This window comes from Chamaea fasciata, unplaced genomic scaffold, assembly GCF_029207755.1.
Source record: "Chamaea fasciata isolate MVZ Bird 193981 ecotype frontalis unplaced genomic scaffold, bChaFas1.0.hap1 SCAF_2, whole genome shotgun sequence".
In the NCBI taxonomy this organism is placed as follows: Eukaryota; Metazoa; Chordata; class Aves; order Passeriformes; family Sylviidae; genus Chamaea; species Chamaea fasciata.
In genome coordinates, this window is record NW_027094087.1 from 9934061 (window position 1) to 9959153 (window position 25093).

The window sequence follows — 25093 nt, forward strand, 5'->3', positions numbered from 1 at the left end:
TGCTGCTCCTGTAAAGGCAGAACTTGTTACTCTGTCAGGAGCTTGGTGTGGTGTCATGGGGAGCTCAACACCTGTTCCAGTGACCAACAGAGATTAACATTTTCCATGTCAGGTCATTTACTTGGCTTGTCAGAGTGTAAGATTATGGCTGAAATGGTATAGTGACTTGAAAACATAAGTTTTTTGAATTTATGGAACAAAGTTAAGAAAGTACAAAGCATAATATAGTTTTGAGTTACAGTATAAATGTAACAGAGTCTATCTGCATCCCTCATTGGCAATAAAGGAATCTGTTATGATCTTGACATAGGGTTTCTTCTGATTAGACTGGCTTTAAGATGCTTTCTCCATGCTTGGGGAAGAAAAGAGGCCTTTTAATGTCTTAGAATTTCACTAGTTGGATGTTTCCTTTCTAATATCTCAAGTTACTTCCTAGGAAAACAGATTCTGTATCTTCCTGAGTTTTTTTTGGTTTGGTGGAGTTTTTTTTTGTTTCTTGTTTGTTTGGGTTTTGTTTGGTTTTGTTTGGGTTTTGTTTGGTTTTGTTTGGTTTTGGGGGTTTTTGGGGGGTTTTTGGGGGGGTTTTTTGTTTTCTTTGGGGTTTTGGGGGTTTTTTGGTTTTGTTGTTTTGTCTTGTTGTTTTTTTTTCATGAGACAGGATTGTCCAACCCCTTTCCCTGGATTCTGGTCAAAGCCTGTTACAGAAAAGAAGGCAAAACAATGGTTTTTTATACTTGAGGCCTGTGTGAAGGGTGATGGCAGGAAGGAACTCCTGAAAGGAAAAAGATAGCACTGAATTATGTGGGAAAGGACTTTTAATTAGACGCCTACAGAAATTTTACATATCAGTTAAACTAAACCATATTTCTAGTGCCCAGCTTCCATAATGATTTGAATTTCAGATTTTTTTTTCTGGTAAGCCATCCCCTGGCCTTAAGATGTGTGTGGGAGAAGTGGGGATCCTTGGAGGAGGAACCGCTGTGCTGGAGGAGAGATCTGGGCTGGTGACAGGAGGGTGCCAAGTAAAGGACAGACAAAGCTTCTCAACTAGTGGCTTGTGGTTGAAATTAGCCATTTAGTCTCAAAAGCTGTTGAGCTTTGAGTTTCAGCTATTGCTGTTCCCTTATCTACAGTAATAGGGATTAATGATCTACAAAATCATAAACTAGGAATTTCTAAATCAAAATCCTCATTGTTCCTCTCTGCATTTTAAGGTGATTAGGCTTTGTTGGGTGCATTACAGTGTGAAGTCAGATTGCAGCATTGAAGTTCACTAAAATAGGTTTGCTCTTTCTCTAAATCAGTGTGAAACTAAGCAGAATTTTTTTTGGCTCTTGAACTCTCTGAGCCTCCAAAATTCACAGATGCTGCCTTAGGTACCTTTAGATTCATTCTTGAAGAGGAGAGGCTGGCAGCTGAGGCATGCTTGAGCAGCCCGGGAAGCCTGGAAAATTGATATGAAACAGAAGCTGGAGAGAAGCAGTACCTACAACTTATTTTATTTTCCATTGATTTAAATTTTCTATCAAAAAGTAATGATCGCAGTGTTTTCTAGTGGGGATTGGCATCTATTTTTCTAAGAATAAAGGGCAAAAATGACATTTGGATTCCAGAAGAAATGTCATTTAGCAGTGTCAAAGAAAGTATCTGGGACTCTAATGACCTACTTTCCTGTTAAGTCTCTAGGCCATTGCTGAAGTTAGGAGCATAGGGAAAATACATTTCATCTTCAAAGACTTCAAGATGAGGTTTATAACTTTCTTAAAGAGAAAAAAATGAATCCTCTCTCCTGAATTGAGACAGATAAAGTTTGAGCCCAAGATGGATGTTTTTTCCCTGAAGATTTGAAAATTAAACCACCTGCTTTAAATGAGAAGTTAGAAAAAATGCATTGTGTTAGACCAGTGTAGTCAGTTTGAAAAGAAGGTGAAAATTATATAATTTTACTTCTCTATAGGTCTAAATACATAGAAAAGGCTTTAGATGACACAAATAGCACAAGGACTAAAAAATGCTTTCATATATCCGTGGGTCCTAAGGGTGCTGACAGATGAAGTGGCTAAATCATTGTATTTCATAAGTTGTGACAAGGCGGTGAAGTTCCCACTGGCTGCAGAAAAAGGACATTTAACCCTCATTTTTAGGAAGGAAAAAAAAAAAAAAAAAAAAAAAAAAAAAAAAAAAAAAAAAAAAAGAGCTATTAGGTTTTAATCTGAAAGAGGGCAGTTTTAGATTAGATGTTAGGAGGAAATTCTTTACTGTTAGAGAGAAGCTGTGGATGTTCCATCCCTGGAAATGTTCAAGCCCAGGCTGGATGGGGCTTTGAGCAACCTGGTCTGAGGGAAGGTGTCCTGTCTGTGGCAGAGTTGTTGGAACCAGATGGTCTTTAGGTCCTTAGGTCCCTTCCAACCCAAAATATTCTGTGCTGTGTTTCTATGATATTCTAACTGGAATCAGAACTGCTTTTGAGTTTTTGAAGGAAAATTACGCTTTGTATTTTCCTGACATATCGTATTAAGGCAGGTTGAGTATCAAGTGTATTTTACCATTTTTTTAGCTGAATCTGACAGCTTCCCTGCAGACTTTCATTGCTCTGCCTTAGGAAATAATAAAGTGCTCACAGCCACGAGTCCACACATGTACCAGGTAACCAAGCAGGCTCACAGTGACTCTGTGTGTGGGGGTTTCAGATTGTTTTCCCAGTCCTCTGGAAGGAGCCAGATGACAGACTGCTGTCTCCTCATGTGCTTCCGATTTGGATGGCAAAACGTGCGCTTGGTTTTGATTGTGCCTGCTAAAAATCCCTGCTCTCACTCCGGTTTGTGGACTTTAGTGAGGCAACCAGACAGAGATGCTAACTTAGGTGTTGAGTCAGAAATAGTACAGCTAGGTCATAGCTGTGCATCAAAGCAGGCTAGGCACAGGGATAGAAGTGGAGCAGATGGCTCCTGGATCTCACTGCCTCGGTGCTGGAAAGAGCATTGTGCCTCATTGGGCCACAAAGATATTCCCCACACTCCACTACTATTTCAGATTCTTTGGAACCTTTACTATAAATGAACCTGTTCTGAAACCATCCTTATTTTGAAAGAAGCAAAAGCAGTTTCCTTTTTTTTTCCTTTTTTTCTTTTTTTTTTTTTTTTTTCAATTGACATGCCATCCTGGATCTTGAATTCTCAAATGCCTTTTTTTTTTATTCATGAAATTTAGTGCATCACTGCAATCAGTACTTCACAGCTTTATGCAGCTGAATCACCTGAAGAAGGGTTATGTGGTGAGGGGAGGTAGGTGAGAAGAAAAAAAATGGTAGGAGGTGGAGAAGACAATAATTTTTTCTGATTTTTTCAGTATATTCATTTTTGTGTTAGTGGCAACTACTTTTCACAAAATGTTGGACCTGAGTAAAAGGAAAAAGGAAAAAAGGTAAAATTTTTATCTCCCACTTATTCAGTGGCTCTCAAGCCCTCCTGTTCATGAACTCCAGCACCTTAGCATAGTTGTATTGGAGCTTCCTGCATAATTCATCATAAAAGAACATGAGGCATTCAGCAGTCAGTGCTCATTCAGAGATGTTCTGCATTACTAGCAGCACTGGTAAATATGCCTGCTCCATACATAATTTATGGTTCTCAGCAGAGATAGTTTTATGCTTCATAATAGGCTAGCTTTGATCCCTTAAAATTTGTTTGTTCAACTTAGGGGTTGGGTGCAAAACAAAGCCTCAAAAATCTCTTTCTTGCATTGCTTGTTTCAACAGTCGTCATTTCCCCATCCCGTTAACAAGGTTGAAATTGTTTCTGACCCACTTTTGGGGAAATGAGCCTTCCTGTAATGGATTTTGTGTGTAAGACTTTTTATTAGCCAATTCCCTCCACACACAACTTGAAGTAGAATGAAAATTGGTTTGGAAACCTTAGTATGGTCTATTCTGTGCTTCTGCTTAAAGAATTTATTATTTCTTGTGACCTGTAGGAAGAAAATGTAGATAGACCTTGTGTTCTGTGAATCCCTCTTTGAATGCTGTGATACAGCTAGAGACTATGTATAAATGTGTACGTGAATGTGTTGGAACTCGTTGAGATGATTCCATTCTTCAAATTCAGTAAGTTCTTAAGGTTAAAAAAAAAAAAAAAATTAAATGTTTCCATTTCCAGCAATATTTCAAAACAAAATAACAAACTATGCATTTCTAAATTAACATTTTCATTGTTCCTCTCTGCATTTTAAAGTCGGTAAAGTTTGGGGATTTTTTTTAAACAGAATACCATTAGAATTGATCCATGTCTGAGACATGTATCAATTTGTCATTTAAGCATTTTCTGATGGAGTTTGTTCTTTCATCTTTCTCCTGCTTGATGTAAATTTCCATGTACTGTTCTCTCTGTTTTGTTTGGTTGGGTTTTTTCCCAGTGATTGCTACACTTTAACTTATTATCATTCTTCATTTTTAAAAGCCTTGTTTGCACCCAAGCTTTTTCAGCTATAAAATTTCAGAATTGCTAAGTGGTTTTCATTTCTTCAGCAAATAGTAAGACCTGCCCTTTGGAAACCAGGTCCCTTTTATACATGTCGAGTTAGGCATGTTAAAGACTGATTAAAAGTTGCTTGTCACTGTTCAGACTTCTTGTTATAAACTTTTTTCTTACAGTTTCCTGATGTTTCAGTCCTCTGCTGGTAGTCTGCCCAAAGGAATGATTTAAATATTCTCTCCGTCTGCAGTTCAATTTGGTTTTCCTGTTTTTCTCCCCACTAGTCCAGTATTATGACCCTAGCTGCATCAGGTTCCAGTTGTGTAGTGTCATCTGCAAGGCATAACAAACATTTTAGTCCCTCCTTCCTTTCTGCTGTTACACTTTAGTGTTTCAAATGTTGGGGTTTTTTTACATAATGTGGATTCTTGGCTATTTTTAATGATTTAAATGAAGCCTACATATTCACCATAAATTCACGATGGAGAATTGGCAAGCTTCTTTGCATCCTTTTGACTTTTCTTCTGTAGTCATGAACCTGTTTGTGATCACACACCAGCAGAGTATTTTCCTGACTTCTTAGGAATGGGTTTGCTTCGAGAATGGGCATAGCTTTTCTACCTCATCTTTAATTGCACAATCACACTGGAAAAGCTACCTTCTACTTTTTACCTCCATTTGCTATTTCAATACTTTTGGCGGAGTCATCTGGAAGTATATGAGGTAGAACAAATAAGAAATTTACTTTCTGGTCTAACTTTCTTGTCTGGCAGAGCTAGCAAATGTTGCTTGTAGCAGCAAGGGGGAGTAGTCAGTTGGAACAGGTGTTTTGAGATGTCATGATCTATTTCATTAAATGTCTATGGTTTCTGTAATTTTGGAGGAAAAAAAAATTGATTTAATCTCTCTCTTGCAATAATACCTGTGTTTGCATTTATTCATGCAGTGTGTGCTGCACGGGCTCCAAGGGCTTTCTGCAAGCACAGGAAGGAGTTTTGGGTTTGCCGTTCATTTTGTTCCAATCTAGCGGAACAGAACTTCCCATATCCAAACAAATGTGATATTGCTTTGGGGAGTGAGAGGGGCTGCTGGTTTTGTTGATTTTTTTTTTTTTGGTTTGTTTTTCTTTCCCTTCTTCCCCATGATGTTGGCCTTCTGTACATGAAGCCTGAAGCAAGAGTATTTGTAACATCAGTAGTTAGAGCAGTCAAAAGCAAGTGAGTTTTCTGTGTCATTGTACTAGTTCTCAAATATAGACTGGGATAGAACTTTTGGACTTTTCCTTGCCCTTGTACCAGCATCTTAGTGCATTTGATGTGGCTTTTGGAACAGAAGATTCAGATTGCAGCAGCATTACAACATACAATTGTTTCTTTCGCTTTTTCATTTGCATCTGAAAAAAAAAAGTTCTTATCTCTTGCTGCTCTGTGACAAGTTTCATGTTTGGTGTTCTATTTCTTTTCTTAATTAAAGATCCAGGTCTCAGAATTCCTGGAATATATATATATATATATATATATATATATATATTTTTTTTTTTTTTTTTTTTTTATTATTTTTTTTTTTTCCAAATGGCACTGCATAAAAAAATTGGAAATATTTATGCAAATCGCAAATCATAATTTTATTGGTTGGTTTTGTCACCTTATTTTCATTCTTTCTTGGAGCAGATGCATTTACTTTAAAGATTTTCTTTTTTTCTTGATACAATAATTGCATGGAGCTGTTCTACCTGTTTTAAAGTAAATGAGTAAAAAGAAAAATACTCTTTATGGTCTAGTGCAGGTCTGCAAGAACTGTATATAGTTCTTCCTGAAAACATAAGGAAAGTCTAGTTTTGGGTTTTTTAATTTATTTCCCTCTTATTCCAACACAAAGCCATTAAAAGCTATTTTTACAGAGGGCATCTTCTAAGAACCTGTATATATTCCTAGAAAAGAGGGTTTCTATGCATGGGGAATGAGATGCTCTAGCTACAGTGAATTTATTATTTTGAAATAATTGCCCAGAAGCTATGTAAATAATGTTAGAGTCTTTCAGGGAAGCAGACACTGCAGTGTTGACTTGTTTGGTGATTGTAACAGTTACCTTGGTGGGGGTTTTTTTTGTGTTTTTTTTCTTTTTTTTTTCTTTTTTTTTTTTTTTTTTCTGGGGTTTTTTTTGATTGTTTGGTTTTTTTTTCCATGAAAACACAGAACCAGAATTATGTTTAACTAAAACCCAACCAATTATTCTTGGCCTTTTAAATATGTAAACTTCCTTTTCGAAATGTTATTCTAAGTTTTTTTCTGTAAGTGAGCTTAGTGTAGTATTTCGGAGAACTCTGGCCGAGTTTTGACTCATTTTTATAATCCTACTGCATTGCTATTCAGCCCCATGCATCTGTTTGCATGTAAGTATTTCTTGCACACAAGAAACCACAAATATGTGGTTCAGTAATGATTTTCTTTCTTACAAGCTGATATCAGAGAAGTCCTTCCCAGTCCTCATGACCTGGGTTGTACTGATTCAGGTGTTTGCCATCCCGACTGGGAGAGCTGTAACCCAGTCATTTCACAGGCTCAGTTCAGGGTCTGGCCAGCACACAGGGTGAGGGAAGCAGCATTTGAAAAGGGAAGTAAGCATCTAGAGGAAAGTAGCCCAGCAGAGATTTTCTAGACTCTGCTGCCAGTAACAGAGGAAGGTAGGTTTACCAATCCAAGTCTCTCATGCAGGAGAAGCATGCTTGACGAAAGGCTTCAAGACAACTGCTTTCCATGGCAGAAAGTATAAATTCTAAATGGGAGGATGTCTAAATTAGGCATGATTTAATTATATGTCAAATTAATTGAGAAGATCAACTTTTCTTTTCTGCCCCTGATTTTTTTTAGACATGGTTTATTTTACAGCAAACTACACTTCTAACTTTTGACTCATATTGGCATTGCTGTGCTGATAAATCCATTTTCATCATTCTGGGAGAGCTGAAGAATGGAAAGTCCAACTAATGTTATAAGAAAGATTTATAAGTGCATGTAATAGCCTGTAATTCCATGGTGCTCAGGAGAACTCGCTCAGGCTTTTTATACGGTGCATGATGGTAAAAGATGTCTTCACTGCTATCATTCTTTCTGTTCCTTTGATTCTCAGAGTCGAGCACAAGGAGCAACATCTAAAAGTGAGTAAAACAGCACTTGAAAGCTAGGTTTTTACTGAGGGTTTGGAAAGAATTTTTTATGGATTTTCTGTACCTTCTCACAGTGGGGAAACATAACTATTGAAATTAAGATTAAAAAAGCAATATAATGATGTTACAGATGACAGTGATCTCTATTCCACAACTGCCTGGCCCAAAGGAGAGAGATGGAAGATATACACTGGTGATAGAATTTAACTTACCTCAGTCATTTAGTTGATCTGATTTTTTTCCTTGTGGTTCTGTGAAAGTAACTCAGGAAGATCAGTAAAAGTGATGGTTACACTGGGAATTGGGGTATAGTGTAGAGATAGCTGTGCTTGCTCTAGGTCAGAAATGGAGAAACAGTCTAAATGAACCCTTGTAGGACTTGTCCTGTCGCCACTTTCCACTGCCTGTTTTGAAGAGAAAACTCTAAGCACTGGACTATAGTGCTGAAAGGAAAAAAACAGTCCAAGTGTGACAGATGCCTCGAGGCTGAGTATTGACTGAAAAGAGATTTGAATCATGGGCAAAGTCACCTTTTCTGCTGTTTTTTGTGCTCTGTGCTCAGAGATTAGAACTTGGTGCACTCTTTTTAAGCTGTATGTCTTCATCACAGAAAACCCCCACTACATCATCAGCTCCCCTTTCCAAATAAATCATTTTTCAAATCTTTATAATCTTAACTAACCACTTCTCAACAAAAGTAGTTACTCTGCAATGGCTGCAACGAAGTCTGCATCTACAGACACGTAGATGTGTGTGGGTATAAAATCTGCAAGGAGCGGTGTTAATAAAGTACATTGTGCTCTAAGCACTTGCTCGTTTGCTTTGTCAGTGTTCATAAACAAGTGCACGGTGTTGAGAATACAGAAATCTTGATACTCAAAACAGAGGCACTTGGTGAACAGGATCAGTTCTCTTGCCTTCCTCTCATATATGGTGTTTCAAGCAGGGATTCTGATAGCTCTGTGGAAGAATGCCAAGAATGAGATGCTTTGTGCAAACTGAAAGGAAAACAAATTAGTTGAACGTAAGCAGGCAAGAAGAAGTAGAAATACCCATGTTGTATTTTCATCTCTGTAGGTTTAAAAAACTAACAAAGACCAGCTAGGGGGAAAAAAATTAGGACTTGTTTTACTCAAATATAGGGCAGGCTGTGACTGAAAGTTACTAAAATTACTATGCTCATTCTGAGGACCTAAACTCAAGAGCTGTTTTATGTTAGGTATTTTCAAAACTTACCTTAAAATTTCTAAGTTCACAAACTCCCAGTTAACTTACATTACTCTGCTTTGAAATGCATTAATTCACTGTAATGCTCTTTAATTTCTTCACCTGAGAAATGCACTCTGCTGTCTGGAAAAAGCCTTGTTATCTCAATCTGTTCAACAGATGTTAGTCATTGTGTCTCCTCCTCCCCTCTCCTGCCCTCCCTTGATATGCAAATATGGTCTTTGACATTTATATTTCCCTAATGGGGAAATATATTTCCCTGTTTAGGGTAGGTGTTGTAACTGTTTAAGAAAAAAAAAATTAAAATCTCTATATTGAAGCTAGTAAATCAGTTTTGTAAATTTTATCAGACATCCTCCTCTGCCATGTAATTAATTCTTTACTGAGTGGGAGATTTATGTTTTGTAAGCCCCTACATTTTAAAAATGAATTTGTACTGTACAGTAAGGCATTTTAATTTGTGCTTGCTTTGTTTGCTTTTTCTTCTTATAAATTAACCCATCACCACTCAGTACTAATGTAATTAACACTGGCTAGGACAGGAAGAAGCCCATGAGCATTGCTTGCATTTGTGGAGCTTGCAAGGTGACAGCTATCCAGTAAGAGACTAAATTGAGAAATCCTTCTTTTCTCTGCATATGCTAATTGCATGGCAGCGTTTTTGTGAGTTTTTGGAGTGTTTCATGCCTTGGAGTGATTAGGAAATGGCAGAGCTGTGGCTGCCCCATGTGTTTCTCCCTTGGGTGTTGCTGCTGCTAACTCCACACTCCATACAGAGAGGGGCTGCACATGATGTGATTAAATCCTGAAAAATAGCAATTTTGTACCAATTTATTATTGGTACAAAGTAAAATGGAGGATGTGAGGTAATGTCAGAGTGACCAGGAAGAGAATTTTTATCTGTCCTGCGAATTTGACCAGAGCGGGCATTTTCTCAAGCACAAAGAGAGTTAAGTGTTTTTTTTTCTGTTTTCTAGAAGACAACATTATGTTAGGTACCAAATAACCTTTGTAATAATTCAGTAAATTATAAAATAAAAGGCTTCAACTAAAATATTCTTACAAGCTGAGTAAGGAGTCTAGTCAACCATTACTGACATTGATTCACTGACCTAGAAAATGACTTTAATGCACATATCAATTTACTTGCTGATTTCTTATATTACAGTGGACTTAATTTTTTTTTTTTTTTTTTTGCAAAACTGTTACTGTTGAGAGCCCTTGTGGATGATAGATTATAAAATTCACTAAAATTTTCTATACTAAATCAATTATAGAGTTATTGTGGCCTCTTAGGTTAATATTTTTAATTTTTTTTTTTTAAGTTCAACTTAGCTGTACAGATATGAGGGTATTTATATGGAACTGATTAATTTTTTTCTTTGCCTTTTGAATACAGTTAATTTAACTGTGATTCTCATTCCAGATCAGTAAGGGATTCTTTGTGCAAGAGGACATACTTAAATATGATTTTAAGGAAGACAAAAAAATTTCCTAAGAAAGATGAAGTTTTCTAATTGAAAGTAATTGATGAATAAAGTTATTCTGTCGGCCGGTTGGACAGAAATTAGGCTTTTTTGTTAAAAGAAGACAAAGACTTCAGCCCAGATGACACTGAAACTAATGCTAATATTCCTTGTGGAAATTCAGAAGTCACTTCTGAGTTCCTGGTTCTGCTACTGGCCTCACACTGGTGCCCCTGTCCTGTCCCTATTTTTTACTTTCTGAGGAGTCAGAATTTAATTGGCTTATGAGAGAGGAATAATGAATGCCTATATCTAAAAATATATGTCATGAATGCATAAAGTAAAGGAATTTTGAAAAATTTTTTTTTTGGCTGATCCCTATTGTTAAACCAAATTACTACCTTTAAAAGCAGTAAGAGCAAGAATTTCAGGCAAATATGATATTTAGGCTGAAGCTTTTTATTCGTAGACAACTGGAAATGACAGACTCCATGTTGAATTCTCACAAATAAAAGGGATCCAAAGGTCACAATAAAAAAAAGAAACACATTCTAGAATAAGAACTTAGAGATTTTGAATAAGACACTGTTCTTACCACCCACTGCTAAAGTGAGGTCAAGTGATGAAAAAATAAGGTTTCAAAAAGCAGTTTTTGAGGACAGCTAGAGAATTCAGGAATATAATTTCCTTTAAATTACCATAGAATCACAGAATGGTTTGGGTTCAAAGGGACCTTAAAGTTCATCCAGTTCCAACCCCCTGCCATGGGCAGGGGTGCTTTTTACTGGACCCGGTTTCTCAAAGCCCCACCTAGCCTGGCCTTGAACACTTCCAGGGATGGGGCATCCACAGGTTCTCTGGGCAACCTGTTCCATATTTTTAATTAATTTTTTAAAAACTTAAGTTGTTCATGTCCTGAATCCCTTTAACAGTTTCCATTGTCGCAGTCTGTACAATATGCTAGGGGCACAATGCTGAATTCAACTTGCATTTAGGCATTTCTAAATTTATATTGGCAGGGAAATAGAAGGCCAAGATATAAATGTATCTTTCTAATTTATATCTATGTATTAATCTAAGGCTCAATAGGACAACAGGGGAAGTTTAGGGGATGTAAAGAACCCAGGTTTGTGTTTAGCTACACATGAGCATGATATTTGTAAATAACCCTCTTAAGAGAGGACTGGAAAAAAAATACAATCGTTATACAGCACCACGCTCAGCAAAGCCACAGCAGCTTTTTCCTGTCTCTGCTGCTACATGGCACACATCCAGATATCTGCTGTAGTAACATTTGCTCCTGGGAGGAGATGAAGAAAAAAGGGTCCATAAGGTTTCCATTGGCCTAGACAACTGAAACATCTGCTAGATTCATGAGCAGCTTGCTGGCCCAAGTCAGCAGGGAGAGCTGCTGCAGATCAGCACTGCCATATCAATGGATATTTCATAGACCGCAGGGAGGAAAACAGAAAGTCAGGAGAGTAAGTGAATTTATTTCAAAGTACACCCAAGTCTAATGCAGTTCTGCATAGAGTGATATCTAAATTGCTCAGAATTAGAGCCACATCTACAACTGATCTGCATCTTCATTAGGGAAACAGGTACATGAATAAATAGCAGGGTCCAATCCTAATCTTCTAATATCTGCTAATTGGAACAATTTGCCTGGTTCCCAGATGAAATTTGGCAAAAAGCAAACACCTGAGAAAACATTCTCTTCACTCAGAAGGTTGCAGAGGAGGAAGCCTCCTCTGTCTTTCTGAAATACAAATAGTGTTGTTGGAAGGGGAAGGGCCATTTTTCTGTGGGACGCACAGCAGAGGGAAAGAGCAAGTGTTGAAGCAACAAGGGGAGAGGGCAAAGTGGCATATACATCCTTGTTTGGTGTAAACTGCCTTTCATTTCTGTAGGTCAAGCCTGGCTTCTGATGCCTCAAAGCGAAGTCTGGCCTAAGTAATTTTGTTGTTTATAGTTTGATGCTACTGAGGCTCAAAAAATCTGCTAGAATTGTATAAAGCAATTCTTCTCCAGACCAATTCCTGGCCTTATTTTATTGTGTAAACCAAAAGAAGGGGAAAACAACCTATCAAGTATAAAGTCATTTTCAAAAGAGTTGTTTTGTACTTGAACTTTCATGAGCTTAAACGGAACTGTGATCTCCCCTACAGAAGAAAAAGAGTCAAACATCAAAGAAGGTCGATATCGACAGGGTGAGAGAAATCATCAATAGCAAAAACTTTGTGAATATACTGCTGATCACAAATGAAAAAGAGTTTATTAATCATTCTGACTTTTCCTTTGTGAGAATCAGAGCTGCTTTCTTCAGGGAGCATTCCCAGCTGGCCAGGATGTGTTTAGGTATTGATCAACACAAGGTCATCAGGAGAAGTTCCTGTTCAGATCAAACCATCTGCACGTACCGCATTCCCCACCTTTAAGACACAGTTTCTTTTGTATGTTAAAACACAACTCTTCACAATAGTTTATATATTTATGAAAGGGATTTTTTCAAAAGTAAGTTTAACTTGTACATATTTTGTTCCATTGACAGAATTCAAAGATCTGACTCCTGTATATTGATCCCTATTTACTGCTAGGATGGTTTTATCAGTACTATTTACAACTACAAAGTATTTCACTGGAAAACACCAGTGATGTAGTAATCAGAACAGATTAGTCTCTGTCCAAAATCTGGTTTTTTCCACGTTTGCTTTTTTCTTCATTTACCTTTGAGGATGACTTGTCACCTGAAGCAAACTGAGCAGTGAAAGAGTTGGAAGTCCAGGTAGCAAAGATTTATTTAGTGTACTTGTGCAATGACAGGTGATTCTTATTCAGACTTGTTTCCAAACCAGAGCTGGTGAGATCAGTGTTTAAATGTGTTGTTTTAGTATAACTAAAACATACTGAAATAAAAAGAAGTGAAATTCACAGAAACAAGCTAGGTTTATTAGCAATTTTATCACTGTTCTTCGTTCCCCTCTCCTGTGTGGGCCTGTATTTACGAATATGTACATGACATGTTTAGTTCTCTCTTCTTAACAAGAGTAAAGTTACTGTGTGGGCAAATAGTAAGGCAAACCTAGAACAGTTTTAATTTTCACTTTTTCTCAGCTGTTCAATGCAGTGAAAAGTTCAGGCTTCCATTTAAACACAGGAGGTTCCGTTTGGTGAGTGAGCTCTTGCCATGCATGTTTATAACTAACAATAAGCAGTGCAGTTATGGTGCATTTTGGGGGATTTCTGAATACTTTTTGAGATCACAAACATTCAAACACCAGCTCTACTTGGAGCTGATTTGTATAGCTGCCTTTTCTCTGTCTTTTGACTTCTCTTTGAATGATAGTTCAGAAGTTGGTGAGACAAAGTTAAAAGTGGAAGGATTTTAAACCTTGGTTGTGTTCTGCTCAGATAGGAAAAAAAAATGGTCAGACAGAGAACAAAAATAAAGAGGTGTACAATAAGAAAGTTCTTGCCAGGTGGGTTACCTGCATGTTGGACTTCAAATAACAAAATTTGTCTTTAAGGATGAAGGAAGGAGGAAAAGTGTATTCCTGGAGAGATGCAAGTATATTTTCTTTTATAGAACTCAATAGCTGAAAAGCCTAAGAAAGCATTTTTTCCAATAGATACGAAATTTTTTTGCAAATGAGAGAAAGGAAATCATGAAAGGGATTGTAGCAAAATGAGGAGGGGAAAATGAATCAAATCTACTGATACATACTGATACATTCTTCTTTGTGTAATTACCTTTCAGTGGAATGTTTGATTTGAAAAGAAATGAAAGCTGAAGTATTTTGATTTTTTCTGAAGAAAAATTGTTTTCTTTTAATACTGTGTGAAAAGTTAATATTTCTAATGATATAAGTCCATCTTTTCTTCTAGCCAAAATTTTCTTAATTACTTTGGTATTTCTAGTAATTTCCATCTTTTTTATGCATTACTTGTTTTGAATAAAATATTACTTTTCAAAATATTTTTCCCTCAGTATTAATGTTAAATGCTTTTATATACCCCCAGAGTATTTCAAACCAGGGTTGAAATAGAGGAGAATTGTGGGAAAGGCTGTGGTTGGCCATCTGAATAACTGGGAGATCAGTAAAGGTATCTTTGGTTTTTGTTAAGAGATTAGGAATAGAAATACAGTGACAATGAGGCCCAGATCCTCCAAGAAATTAAAGGGTCCAGTTCTTACTCTTCATATTAGGACTGGATGCTGTCCTGCTTTTAGAGGAAAAGGACTTTTCAGTTGGTTAAGGCACAAAGAATTGAGCATAATGCTTTAAAGTGACAAGTGACACAAAGCTCGGAGCCTTATTTGCAATTATGAGAACCAGCAAATTCATCCGTTTGTTACAACTTCTGTGGGAGGATGAGGTTCACTTCAATTATGTTTGGATTTTCAACTTCTTCAGGAATTCAGAGTGGTTGAAGAGAATACCTTTCAATAAATAATAACTGAATAAAATCACTGGATACTCTTCTCCATTCACAAGCAAGTAATACCATGGTGATAGCCTGAAAAGAGTAAAAAATAGTGACTTATGCAAGGTTCCTAGGAAACAGCACTGTTTCTGCCTACTTCCCCCCCCCCCCCCCCCATTGTCTCTCTCATACTTTTTCTTGCTTATCATTATGGAATAGTTTTACTTGAAGATGTTTTTTTCTTTTTTTTTTCAATTTATATCTGCAATTTCTTTCACTGCAATATAGTCCAAATTAATAATATTTGAGTTAGCTCAAATATTTGTTGGTTTGGAACCATACATCTGAAACATGGAGTGAAGGAAGGAAGTAGAGGCTTCTTCCTTTTCTATTTTTCCTGTCAGATGTAAAATTCATAGTCTGAAATCAGAGGCTGTACTGGTGCACTCTTGTCCTTTGCCTTTGCATTCTTTTAGTATTGCTAAAACATTTAAAAAGGCTCAGTGACCTTGAATGCACAGTCTGGGGTTAACAGTTATTCTCTACATTATTCCTTCTCCCTCTCCTAAGCCTGTCATTCTGTAGGAAGTTTCTGCAGAGTTCTCATTAATTCCGATGTTCTCTGCAAGAGGTTTTGTTACTGGAGTATGTAACAGTTATTAGAGGACACAATTTTGTTTGTTTGGTTTTTTTTAATCTTTTTTAAAATTATGGTTCTTCAGTGAGCAAACTGTTTGCAGGATATTCCCTCTGGGCATAAACTGAAAAAGTATTTACTATCCAGATGTGGGACTAAATTACTGCCATTTAAAACAGCAAGTTCAGAAAGGTGAATCCATTCAGTCAAGGACTCTGTGTATCAAATAATGGTCAGGCAGGTTTTTTTGTTCTTTAAAAATGCTGTGTGAATGCAGTTTGACATGCAAGAACATTGCTTTATTTTCTTTTAGAATAAAGCAAAACAGGTAGTTATACATCAAGAGTTAAACTGTCTTTTTTAATCTGCCATCGATATTTTTACCACGCTCTTAAGACTGTTCTAAAAAAAAAAAAATTAAAAATAGTAGAGGCGACAACTTGCCTCAAATTTTCTCCCTTCAGAATTTCCAGGACACTAACCTTCAATCTGTTACCCATGCTGACAAAATAGAGAAGAAGATTCTTTCCCATTGCAAAGTCAGAAGAAGCTCACAGTTGCACAGTGCTACAGATCTCTGTTTATGCCTGCTGAAATGAAGTTCACAATATCACTGTTCTTTAAATTAGGTAAAGACAAGCTAATAACACTTTGTCTCCTTGGAGAGATGTTTGCATTATTTCATGTATAAATTAAGTGAGAAAACCAGGAAAGTGATTCAGTATATTAGATATTTCATCATAATGGATTTTCTTTTCCTAATGTTTTAGTTTCTTTACTAAGAAAGAAGGCCAAAATTAATGTAGTCTCCCTACAGATGCAAGCTGATATTTGAAGTAGTAAACCTCTTGCCCTCTCACCCTAATATTTACTTTGTTTTTAGGACCTGGTCCTGTTAAAATCACCATTAAAAATCAGACTGTTTTGAAAAATAATTTGCTCAAGTTTGGTGGGTTGTTTTCTTCCTCTGCTAAACCTTTGCATTTTTATGGGCTCTGGTTTTGGCTGACACCATTCTATAGAGGTATAAATAAAAAGCCCATGGCTTTGTGGTTCCGTGCAAGACTGGAAAGGATAAATCTCTCTGCTATAGAACTGTAGACTCTACTTTTTCCCTGTTACATGCTAATAAACTTAATTTACCTCACAGGGACAGTGGTCAGCCAGGCTCTCAAAAGTAGAGCCAATGTGGCAAAACATTGGTAATTCACTGCTGTCTCTCTCACCTCTTTTCCAGGCCGTCCTCTCTATCCAAAACCATTTTTTGTGGTTCTCTGATACACGGTGACATTAGTAGACAAAGCTTGCTGCACTGATACTGTGAAAGTCTCTTAATTTGTGACATAACTGTTTACAAAAAGAGACCTTTGCAGAAGCAAAATAAGGAGAGGATTATGTTTTCTCAGTGCTTACAGCCAGCTAGTCATATTTATAATTAGCCTGGTAAATTGATTAGAAGGTATCACCTAAGCATCAAGTGGAAGTGTTGAACTCATTAAAGAGCTTTCATTGTAATTGCAAAAAGTTTAAAAAAAAAAAACCCAACAGCAAAAACAACCAAAAACCAAAAGCAAAGCCACAAAACCAAGAAAAAAACCTAGCCCAAACATAAACAGAAAAACATGAGATGAACTCACATGATGAATGTTTACAAACTGGACCAAATAATGATAATTATTCTACGTAGACTTGTCACACACTGAGATAAAAATCAGTGTTAAATGTAAAAGCATTTTAGCCGTGATTTCTGGGTGGGAAAAAGGGGGGGAAAAAAGTCTTTCTTGACAGGAAACAGCTTGTGGCTAATGAGATATGAGTATTGGTCCTCCACAAAGCATTGCAGAAAAAACCTGTGGTAGAATATTCTTAACCATAGCTCCATCCAGTCCAGAAAGTTGAAATAATTGTGCTAACAAAGTTTCTAAAATGAGCAGTGGGCTGGGATACAACATGATGACAATGATATCTCAATGCAGATGCCTTTCTGCAGTAATATCATTGCTTGTCATTTACCTTTGCATAACCTTGTAGTGTTTTCCTTTTCAGATGCAAGGGAATTATTAATGTGGGCCATCAGGTTGGGTTTTTTTTTTTGTTGTTGTTTTGTTTTTGTTTTTGGGTTTTTTTTTTTAATTATTAGTGTACTCCTTACAGGCAATAATTTTTTTTGTCCTCCCTCTAGATTTGATTTTGGAACAGAAAGTAATTTTATATACTTTAGTGGAACTTTAGTGGATATATATATGTATTTATGAGTTTGATTGACTTGACCTGCTGGTGGAGGTTAGAAATGTCATTCATTCCCAGCCATTTGTTGGGAGGACAGAAAATAATCTGGATGGGTAGCCCTGTCTGTAGGATGGTTAGCATCTGAGTCATATTTATTACCTCAATTATACCTGTCAATCACCTCAATTAATAGTAAAGTAGGAAATAAATTATACTGAACTTACCTAAAAAAGCTGTGTTCTGTGCAGTGAAATATAGGGCTGTATAAATAGGAGGAGAAGTGGAAGGGTGCCTGAGGAAAAACACCAGCCCCATGGTAAACCTTCAGCAGTCACTCCTGGGTCTGACCCTGGGGCCAAGGGACTCTTTTAAGTGTGCAAACAATACCCAAAAACTGGCAGAGAAGTGGCATCACCTTTGTGTTTCTGCCTCCTGTGACTGCAGCCGTGGGGCTTACAGGTCTGGGCTGCAGCCTTCAGAAAGGAGAGGACACAGGGAAGAGGGCACAGAGAAGAGCCACTGGCTAATTAAAGGATTAGAAAAATGTGATTTCTGCTGAAAGACTTAGGAGCTCAATTTATTTAGATTATCAAAAGGAAGGTTAATGGGTGATATGATCACAGTCTTTAAGTGCCTACGAGAGAAATTTGATAAGAGAGAGCTCTTCAGAGCAGGGGAAAGGATACAAGAGTCAGTGGAAGCTGGGTGCTACAGCAAGATAAATTCAGAGCAGGACTAAATTTTGTGGTTTTGTTTTAACAATGATGACTGTTGCTCTCCGAAATAAGTTCCTGAAGGGGCCACTAAATTTTCCATTACTGGACTTGTTAAGTCAAGATGGAATGCTTTTGTAAGTGGATATGAACTGAAACAAGGCCTCTCCCACAAAATATTGTCAGATCTTCAAGAACCAGAAGGAATCTTTAGTAGCATAAACCACTTCTTTGACACTTCTACTGCAGTAAAAGGGCAAGATGCTGATGCTTTCTTCAGTGTTCACCTGTTTCATACAGGGCTTTACAACCTTGTCCTGTCCTTCCAGCCCTACTTGATTGTTCCAAGTTAGATGCAAACAGTAAAGTAAATCTCGTAAGTTTTTCTTTTCTTTAGTTTTCCCATCACTTGCTCATAATTTTTGTCTTTATTAAGAGCTGTGCAGTTTGAATGGGCATTCATTTGGACTTGGTTTATACGGTTTTCTCTGTCTTGCAATGGCTCCCTTCTTTCTACTCAGGCTACTTTCCATCCTAAATTTTCTCTCATTTTCTCTGTACCTCCTTCTCCAGTCCAAACTTCCCATGAAGCTCTGTGCATCTCCTCCAGAACCATACGGACTCTCTGCTGGCAAGAGATAGGATAAAATTTTTTTTTGTCTTATTTTTATATTCCAAATTAACTCTTGTTTCCAAATCATCAGCAACCACTAGGGTGGCCAAAGAAAATCTTTCTAACCCATTCAGGTTATGGCATCTACAGTTTCCATTTTTATGGTTGATCAGAATAGTTTACTTCCTGACCAGAGATGAGTCTGTGACTTGGAAGTGGTTAACAGATGACAGAGTGCATGTACACTGACACCTTCATGATAAGAGATGTAATATCAGACAGAGAATACAGGGTAATTATGGGGAGATCTCCTAAACTGTGTTAATAGGGTCCTAAATCATTACAGCAGGTTTTTTATTAAACTACCTCCCATTGCAGTGCTTTAATGTGACAGATTTCACTGTGCTAATCTCTGGCACTAGGTTCTGTTTAATGTTTCTTGTAGGCAAAAAGTGTTTTAGCCCACATAGCCTCCTATTCACAGCTCATACTTTAGAAGGTTATTTCTTTGGTAAGTTGCCTGTAATTTAGTGGAAGTAGTAAGAGGCTGTGTGCATTTTTTCTGGGTTTAAAAAATTCTAATTTAAATGATAAGCAATTTATGCAATGTCTTGAGGTTCCTTGACACATTGGAATTGAAAGAGGAGAAATGGAAGGAAATGACAAATCTTTTCTGTTTTCTTTTTTTTCCAATCCTTGTTTATTATTTTTCTCTCATCGAATATTTCTCAATGTGTGGTTTTCAAGAAACAGGATTTGATTAATGAAGTGTCAGACACAGAGGATGTCATGAGAATTTTGGCATTTATTATTTGCAGCATTCAAATTAGCTATGATATTTTTAGTATTCCTTATTTATTATTTACTGTATCTGTTATCCTGTTGATAGTAAATACCCTCTTAGAGTAAATATCAGTACATGGTAAATCTTGATCTTTAGACAGCTGTATTTGATATTTATACAAAAAATTATACTAGTTGCTCAGATCTGCATTTTGATGGAAATATTTTATTTATTTATTTCACTGATGTGGGTGATTTTGTTCCATGTGTACGGCTATTGGGATTATTTTGCATAGGGAAATCTAAATCTGGCTAGAATTATGCTTTTGGCAATATCATTATATAAATATCCTATATTCTATTTTATACAAATAGAGGTTCAGTTGTTAATATTTTATTTAGTACTTCCTTACTCTGGTCATCTGCAAGCCTGTGTCCTAGATAATAGATTTTCCTATTATCATGCTTTTATACAGAAGACATAACTCAGTTTCACTTAGTTGGGAACAAGTCTGATATGAGCCACTAAAATAGGATGTTTCTCTGAAGGTTTTATGCTGGGTTTTTTGGTTCTGGATTGTATCATTAATGGATACTGTATATATTATTTCCTTGATGTGCTTGTGACATGTCTATGAGCTTATTCCCTCCTGTAGGACTGTAGAGAGGTTTTTAATTTCTGACACATCCCACTTGAGTGTCAATCTTGGCATTATACTTTTTATGCAAGCATCTCTACCTACTCTTCAGTGCTTCTTTTAGTAAAACTTGTACAAAAGGAGGAGAAGAAAGAAGCATAAATTTCATTTGGAGTTTTAGGTTGTCTTTCTTTCGAGTTGTATCCTTAAATAAATAATGTATCTCCTAGTTAACAATCATATGTTCAATGATGTGTCTTGCTTATTATTGAAGATTTTTTTTCTTTCTCCACCCATGTTAAAAAACACTTCCATGTTTTTTTTCTGTGCTGCCTTCTTTCAGTGCTGTTTGTCAGAATGCGCTGTGCTGTTGACAAGGAGTGTGCTCTCCTCACTCTACATAAACACTTTAGCCTTACCATGCTATTGGAAATGCTTGTGATTCAGGGACCTGACTGATACTGCTCCTGCATTGTGTAGAGGCATTTGTAAATCTTTCCAGTGACTTTTCAGCAAGCACTTCATGTGATTCATAATGCTCTGGCATGGAATCACAGACGTGAAAGAGACCTACTACATCATCTCTTCCATTTTCATATGAGATCAGGTTATATTCCCCCAACGGAACATGCATCAAGGGTTAGATTCACACTACATTTGTTCTCCAACAGCTTTCCACACCTGACACAGAAAGCATCATCCTGAGAGGCCTTTAAAATGCATAAAAAAGAAACAGGGAGTCAAGGTTGCCCCATCCCTCTGTGTTAAAAACTGTGGATTTTTATATTATGCTTTCAATGATGTTTTCAACAGTGATTTAACTATATTGCCTGCACTGAGTTTTGGTATGTCTGAGGAGACAAAACTGCAGAGTATTTCTTTGGAACTAAATAGTATGACATACAGAGAGGGAAAAAGAGGGGGGGGGAAATCCTTATTTCTTAAGTCATCTAGCCGTTTCTCAGATACAGGGAATATGTTGTAAATGCAGGTTTAAAACATTTATTGTACTACATATCTTTGGTCAGACTGGGCCACGTTGAATTCTGGGTCTATAATCTGTGGGAAGCTGCTGCAATAACTTCAATCCTGCAACTTAATTTTTTATTATTATTTTTTTTTCCCTTCTTCTTCTTCTTCTCTTCCTTTCTGCATCCCTTCCCTCCCTCCTCAGGCAGCCAAGGGCAGTTCCCACTCACACAGAACGTCACAGTTGTTGAAGGGGGAACAGCAAATTTGACCTGCAGGGTCGATCAAAATGATAACACCTCCCTCCAGTGGTCAAATCCAGCTCAACAGACACTCTACTTCGATGACAAAAAAGGTAAATTGTTCACTGAACTTATGCTTCTGCACTGTTTATTATAACAAAGAAACGTTTAAAACCATTTATTTTAAATACTCTGATGTTAATGTATTTCCTATATGTTCTAGGAATAGATGTTTTCCGTTATAATTATTATATGATTTTTTTTTAACTGGGGTTCACTGAAATACTCTCACATTATATTGTTTTAAAGTATGAAAGAAAAAGAATAGGATTTGAAGGGCTTATTGTAAGATAATTTGGGAAACATTGTTGCAAAATATCTTGGAAGAGCATTTATGAGTGGCAAGAGAAGTAGTAGCCTGTAAAACTTGACTTATTTTTATTAGTGTGTATGCATAAATATATATTCTATATATTTTTACATTTATGTATATAATCCTACAGTTTGCCACTAGTGTACAGCAGTCTGGTTATTGGTGCAATGCACAGTTGCTGTGGCAGCTGTCCTTAACAGCTAATAAAAATGCTTGGATTTTGTGTCCTGATGTTTCCAATGATTCCATGGGCAGATTTTTTTTACATTTTAGTTAAATTAGTGAAGAAAAAGAGACCGGAAAACATCCATTCCTTACAAAAATAAGGATATTATTTTTCAGTGGTATATATTTGTAAACATATATCTGAACTGAAAAAGCATTGCATTTTACATAATAGAACATTAACGTAAAGATTGCAGTAGATTCTGTAAAGAAATTAAAGTTAGGAGTAATAAATTCATCACTTGGCTTTAAAAAATGTAAAAGCTTTGGTGTTGATTTCACTGGTACAAAAGTTCAACAGTTATATTTAATTCTGGTGCTTGAATTTATTTTGAAAGGTGTTACATACTCTAGAACATATTTTAACAAGTGCAGTTATTACTCTGCTCAAAATTAAAGAACTGCTGTCCGAATGCTTTGCTGAATGATTACAAGAGTTTAAAACACCTTGTAGGACTGAAAACGCTTTGTGGATCTGTGCACTTCAATAAAGAGAATCTAAAACCTGTCATTTTGTACCTGCAGAAGCTGCAATCAAAATATGTTTTTTTACTATTAATATAATAGCTGAATAGAATCTCTTGATGGTGTTGAAGTGGTTCCTTTCTCTTTTATCTAATTTCCTGTAGCGTGTAATCATTTGATTTGCAATTTCTTTGAAATCATAAGTACCTTTTGAATGTAGGATTGAAGATGAGAGGTTTATAAGGTGCAAACTTTCCAGCTGTAAGTCCTGTGCTGTCACCTTTGCCCACATGCACCCCTTCATTTTACCCACCATTTGGGTGGGTAAGTAATGTCTGCAAAACTAAAAGCAGAGAGACCTTGTCTGTTGAAAGGACACATCAGTACTCAGAAAGACTGTATCTTTTATAAAATAAGTGACATTTTAAAGGATGCTGAGAAAGATGTGTGAGGACTGCAAATACATTAATTTGGGCATTTCAGCTATTTTGGTGTGAATTGAATTTCCTGTGTGCTTCAGCAAAATTTCTACTTTTACAACAAATAATTGAAGTTTGTATTACTTTTTAATATAATGAATTAAAGCAGCAGAATTTGAATGGCATGCAGAGTAGTAAGTACTAGAAGCAATTTATATTCCCCACAGGAAATGTGCAGAGCTCAAGTGTGTAAATTTAAGGGACCACTGTCTCTTTATTGAACTTTCAGTTTGTCCCAAGACTTGAAGGAGTATTTGATGATTAATTTTATGGAGGAATTACTCTGCATCTATTACACATGAAAATGTCTTCATGTGGTGAAGAAAAATCTTCAGATCCTTTAGCTGGAGCTAATAAGTCTTCTGTTAGCAGCAGTTTGCACTGTGTATCATATTTCCAGTCTCAAGTGTACTGAGAGGAGGGAGCAGTACATCCAATTCCTGCATGGAAAAAACCATTCTGCCACTTCTGAAAGGGAAGTTACAGCTTTCACTGGCAATTTTTCCTGTTTGTATATGTATGGGTTCCTATAAGTAAGAAAGATATTTCCTTCACATGCTTTTGATGCTTCCATTATTGAGCCAAAACGGAGAGAGATATTTCTTAGTGGTTTTGTCAGGAAATTATGGCAAGTGAAACTGTAGAGGTTTCCCCATTTTTTCCCGCCTCGTTTCCCACTTCTCCCGGCTAGGCATACAATTTGGCTATAAAGGAGCAGCTTTCTGCTAGAACCAGTCATTGAATTTAATTTATTGACAGCAGTGCCTCTGCCAGAGTTTATTCAAACCTGTCTCTTATTGTTAGCCAAAACCAACCTCCAAGTCTTACTTATCCTTTCAACACCATGAGCATTGCTTTTTAATAGCTGTGTTTCTCAAACCCTGAAAATTAATGGAAGTTTGAATATCTATAGAGTAATGTTCTGTGTAGAAAACAGAGGCTTAGACAAGCAGCATCACCAGCAGCCCTTCTATCCATCAGAGCTGAGTAACTCTGGATGTTGTTGCCATGTTCAGAAATGAATCAAATTTGCTTACTTTGAACTTTACTTCCCCTCAATAGGTTATTTTCTCTTTATACGAATGGCACACGCAGGAGTGAGTGTATTTCCTTCATGTCTGGAAGCATAAAACAAATTCAGGAAACCCTCTTCTTTTGATAGCTATATATTTTAATAATTATAAGAGAGTCAAATAGTAAAATGAAGGAACGCATGCAAGTGTCAAAAGAGGGTCGAGAGTCCAGCAGAATATGAGGGAGGTGAGAGCTGTCAGTATATATAATAATTAGGGTTAGAAAAGGCCTTTAAGGTCATCGAGCCCAACCATCCACCCTAGGACCACCACCATATGGCAGAACAGGTGCCAAAAATAGAGGAAATTGTCCATGCAGTGAAAAGCTCTCCCCTGCTGGATTGTCCTTGGCGAGTCCCCTTCTGTGCTCGTGCTTCTTTCTCAAGCAAGTTGGTTCCCCTGTCTTGCAAAGCCATTTTCTAACCAAAATAGAATTTCTTGTGAAAAAGGAAAAGAAGAGTCAGTCACCTGGAAGGAATGTGCCTTTCAAATTACTGTTGCCTATCCACAAGGGGTTAATTATTAGTCTCCAGTTTATTAAAAATGGATGACATATATATTATGACAATCACGTTCGTGTAGTTTTGCATCTTCTGAACTGTAATGCAATCACTGACGTTGCAGTTAGGAGTCATTCCTCCTTTTCTGTTCTAAATATTCTAAAGTACAGAAGTGCAATGAGCCAAACACACTACTACCAAAACCACATTATTAAAATTTTTCTTCTGCTTCCCCTCACATACTGCTTTGGCCACCTCTTTCTAAGGACAGATTTTTCTCAGTTAGGAGGACTGTGTGAAGGTAAAGAATACTTCCACCCCAACCTTCACAGCAGTTTAATATTTATTTATTATTTATGAAGGAGACAAGAACTATTTTTAACTTGGGACATTTCTGGCAC

General features: G+C 36.7%; 1 protein-coding gene across 4 annotated transcripts in view; it reads left to right on the plus strand.

The window, feature by feature from the left end:
• Positions 1–25093, plus strand: part of CADM2 (cell adhesion molecule 2) — a 580300-nt gene that overhangs the window by 389596 nt on the left and 165611 nt on the right. For all 4 annotated transcript variants that reach the window (XM_066208460.1, XM_066208479.1, XM_066208469.1 and 1 more), the window contains one exon: positions 21541–21690. In XM_066208460.1, coding sequence (XP_066064557.1) covers positions 21541–21690 — 150 coding nt within the window. The remainder of the gene's footprint in view (positions 1–21540; positions 21691–25093) is intronic.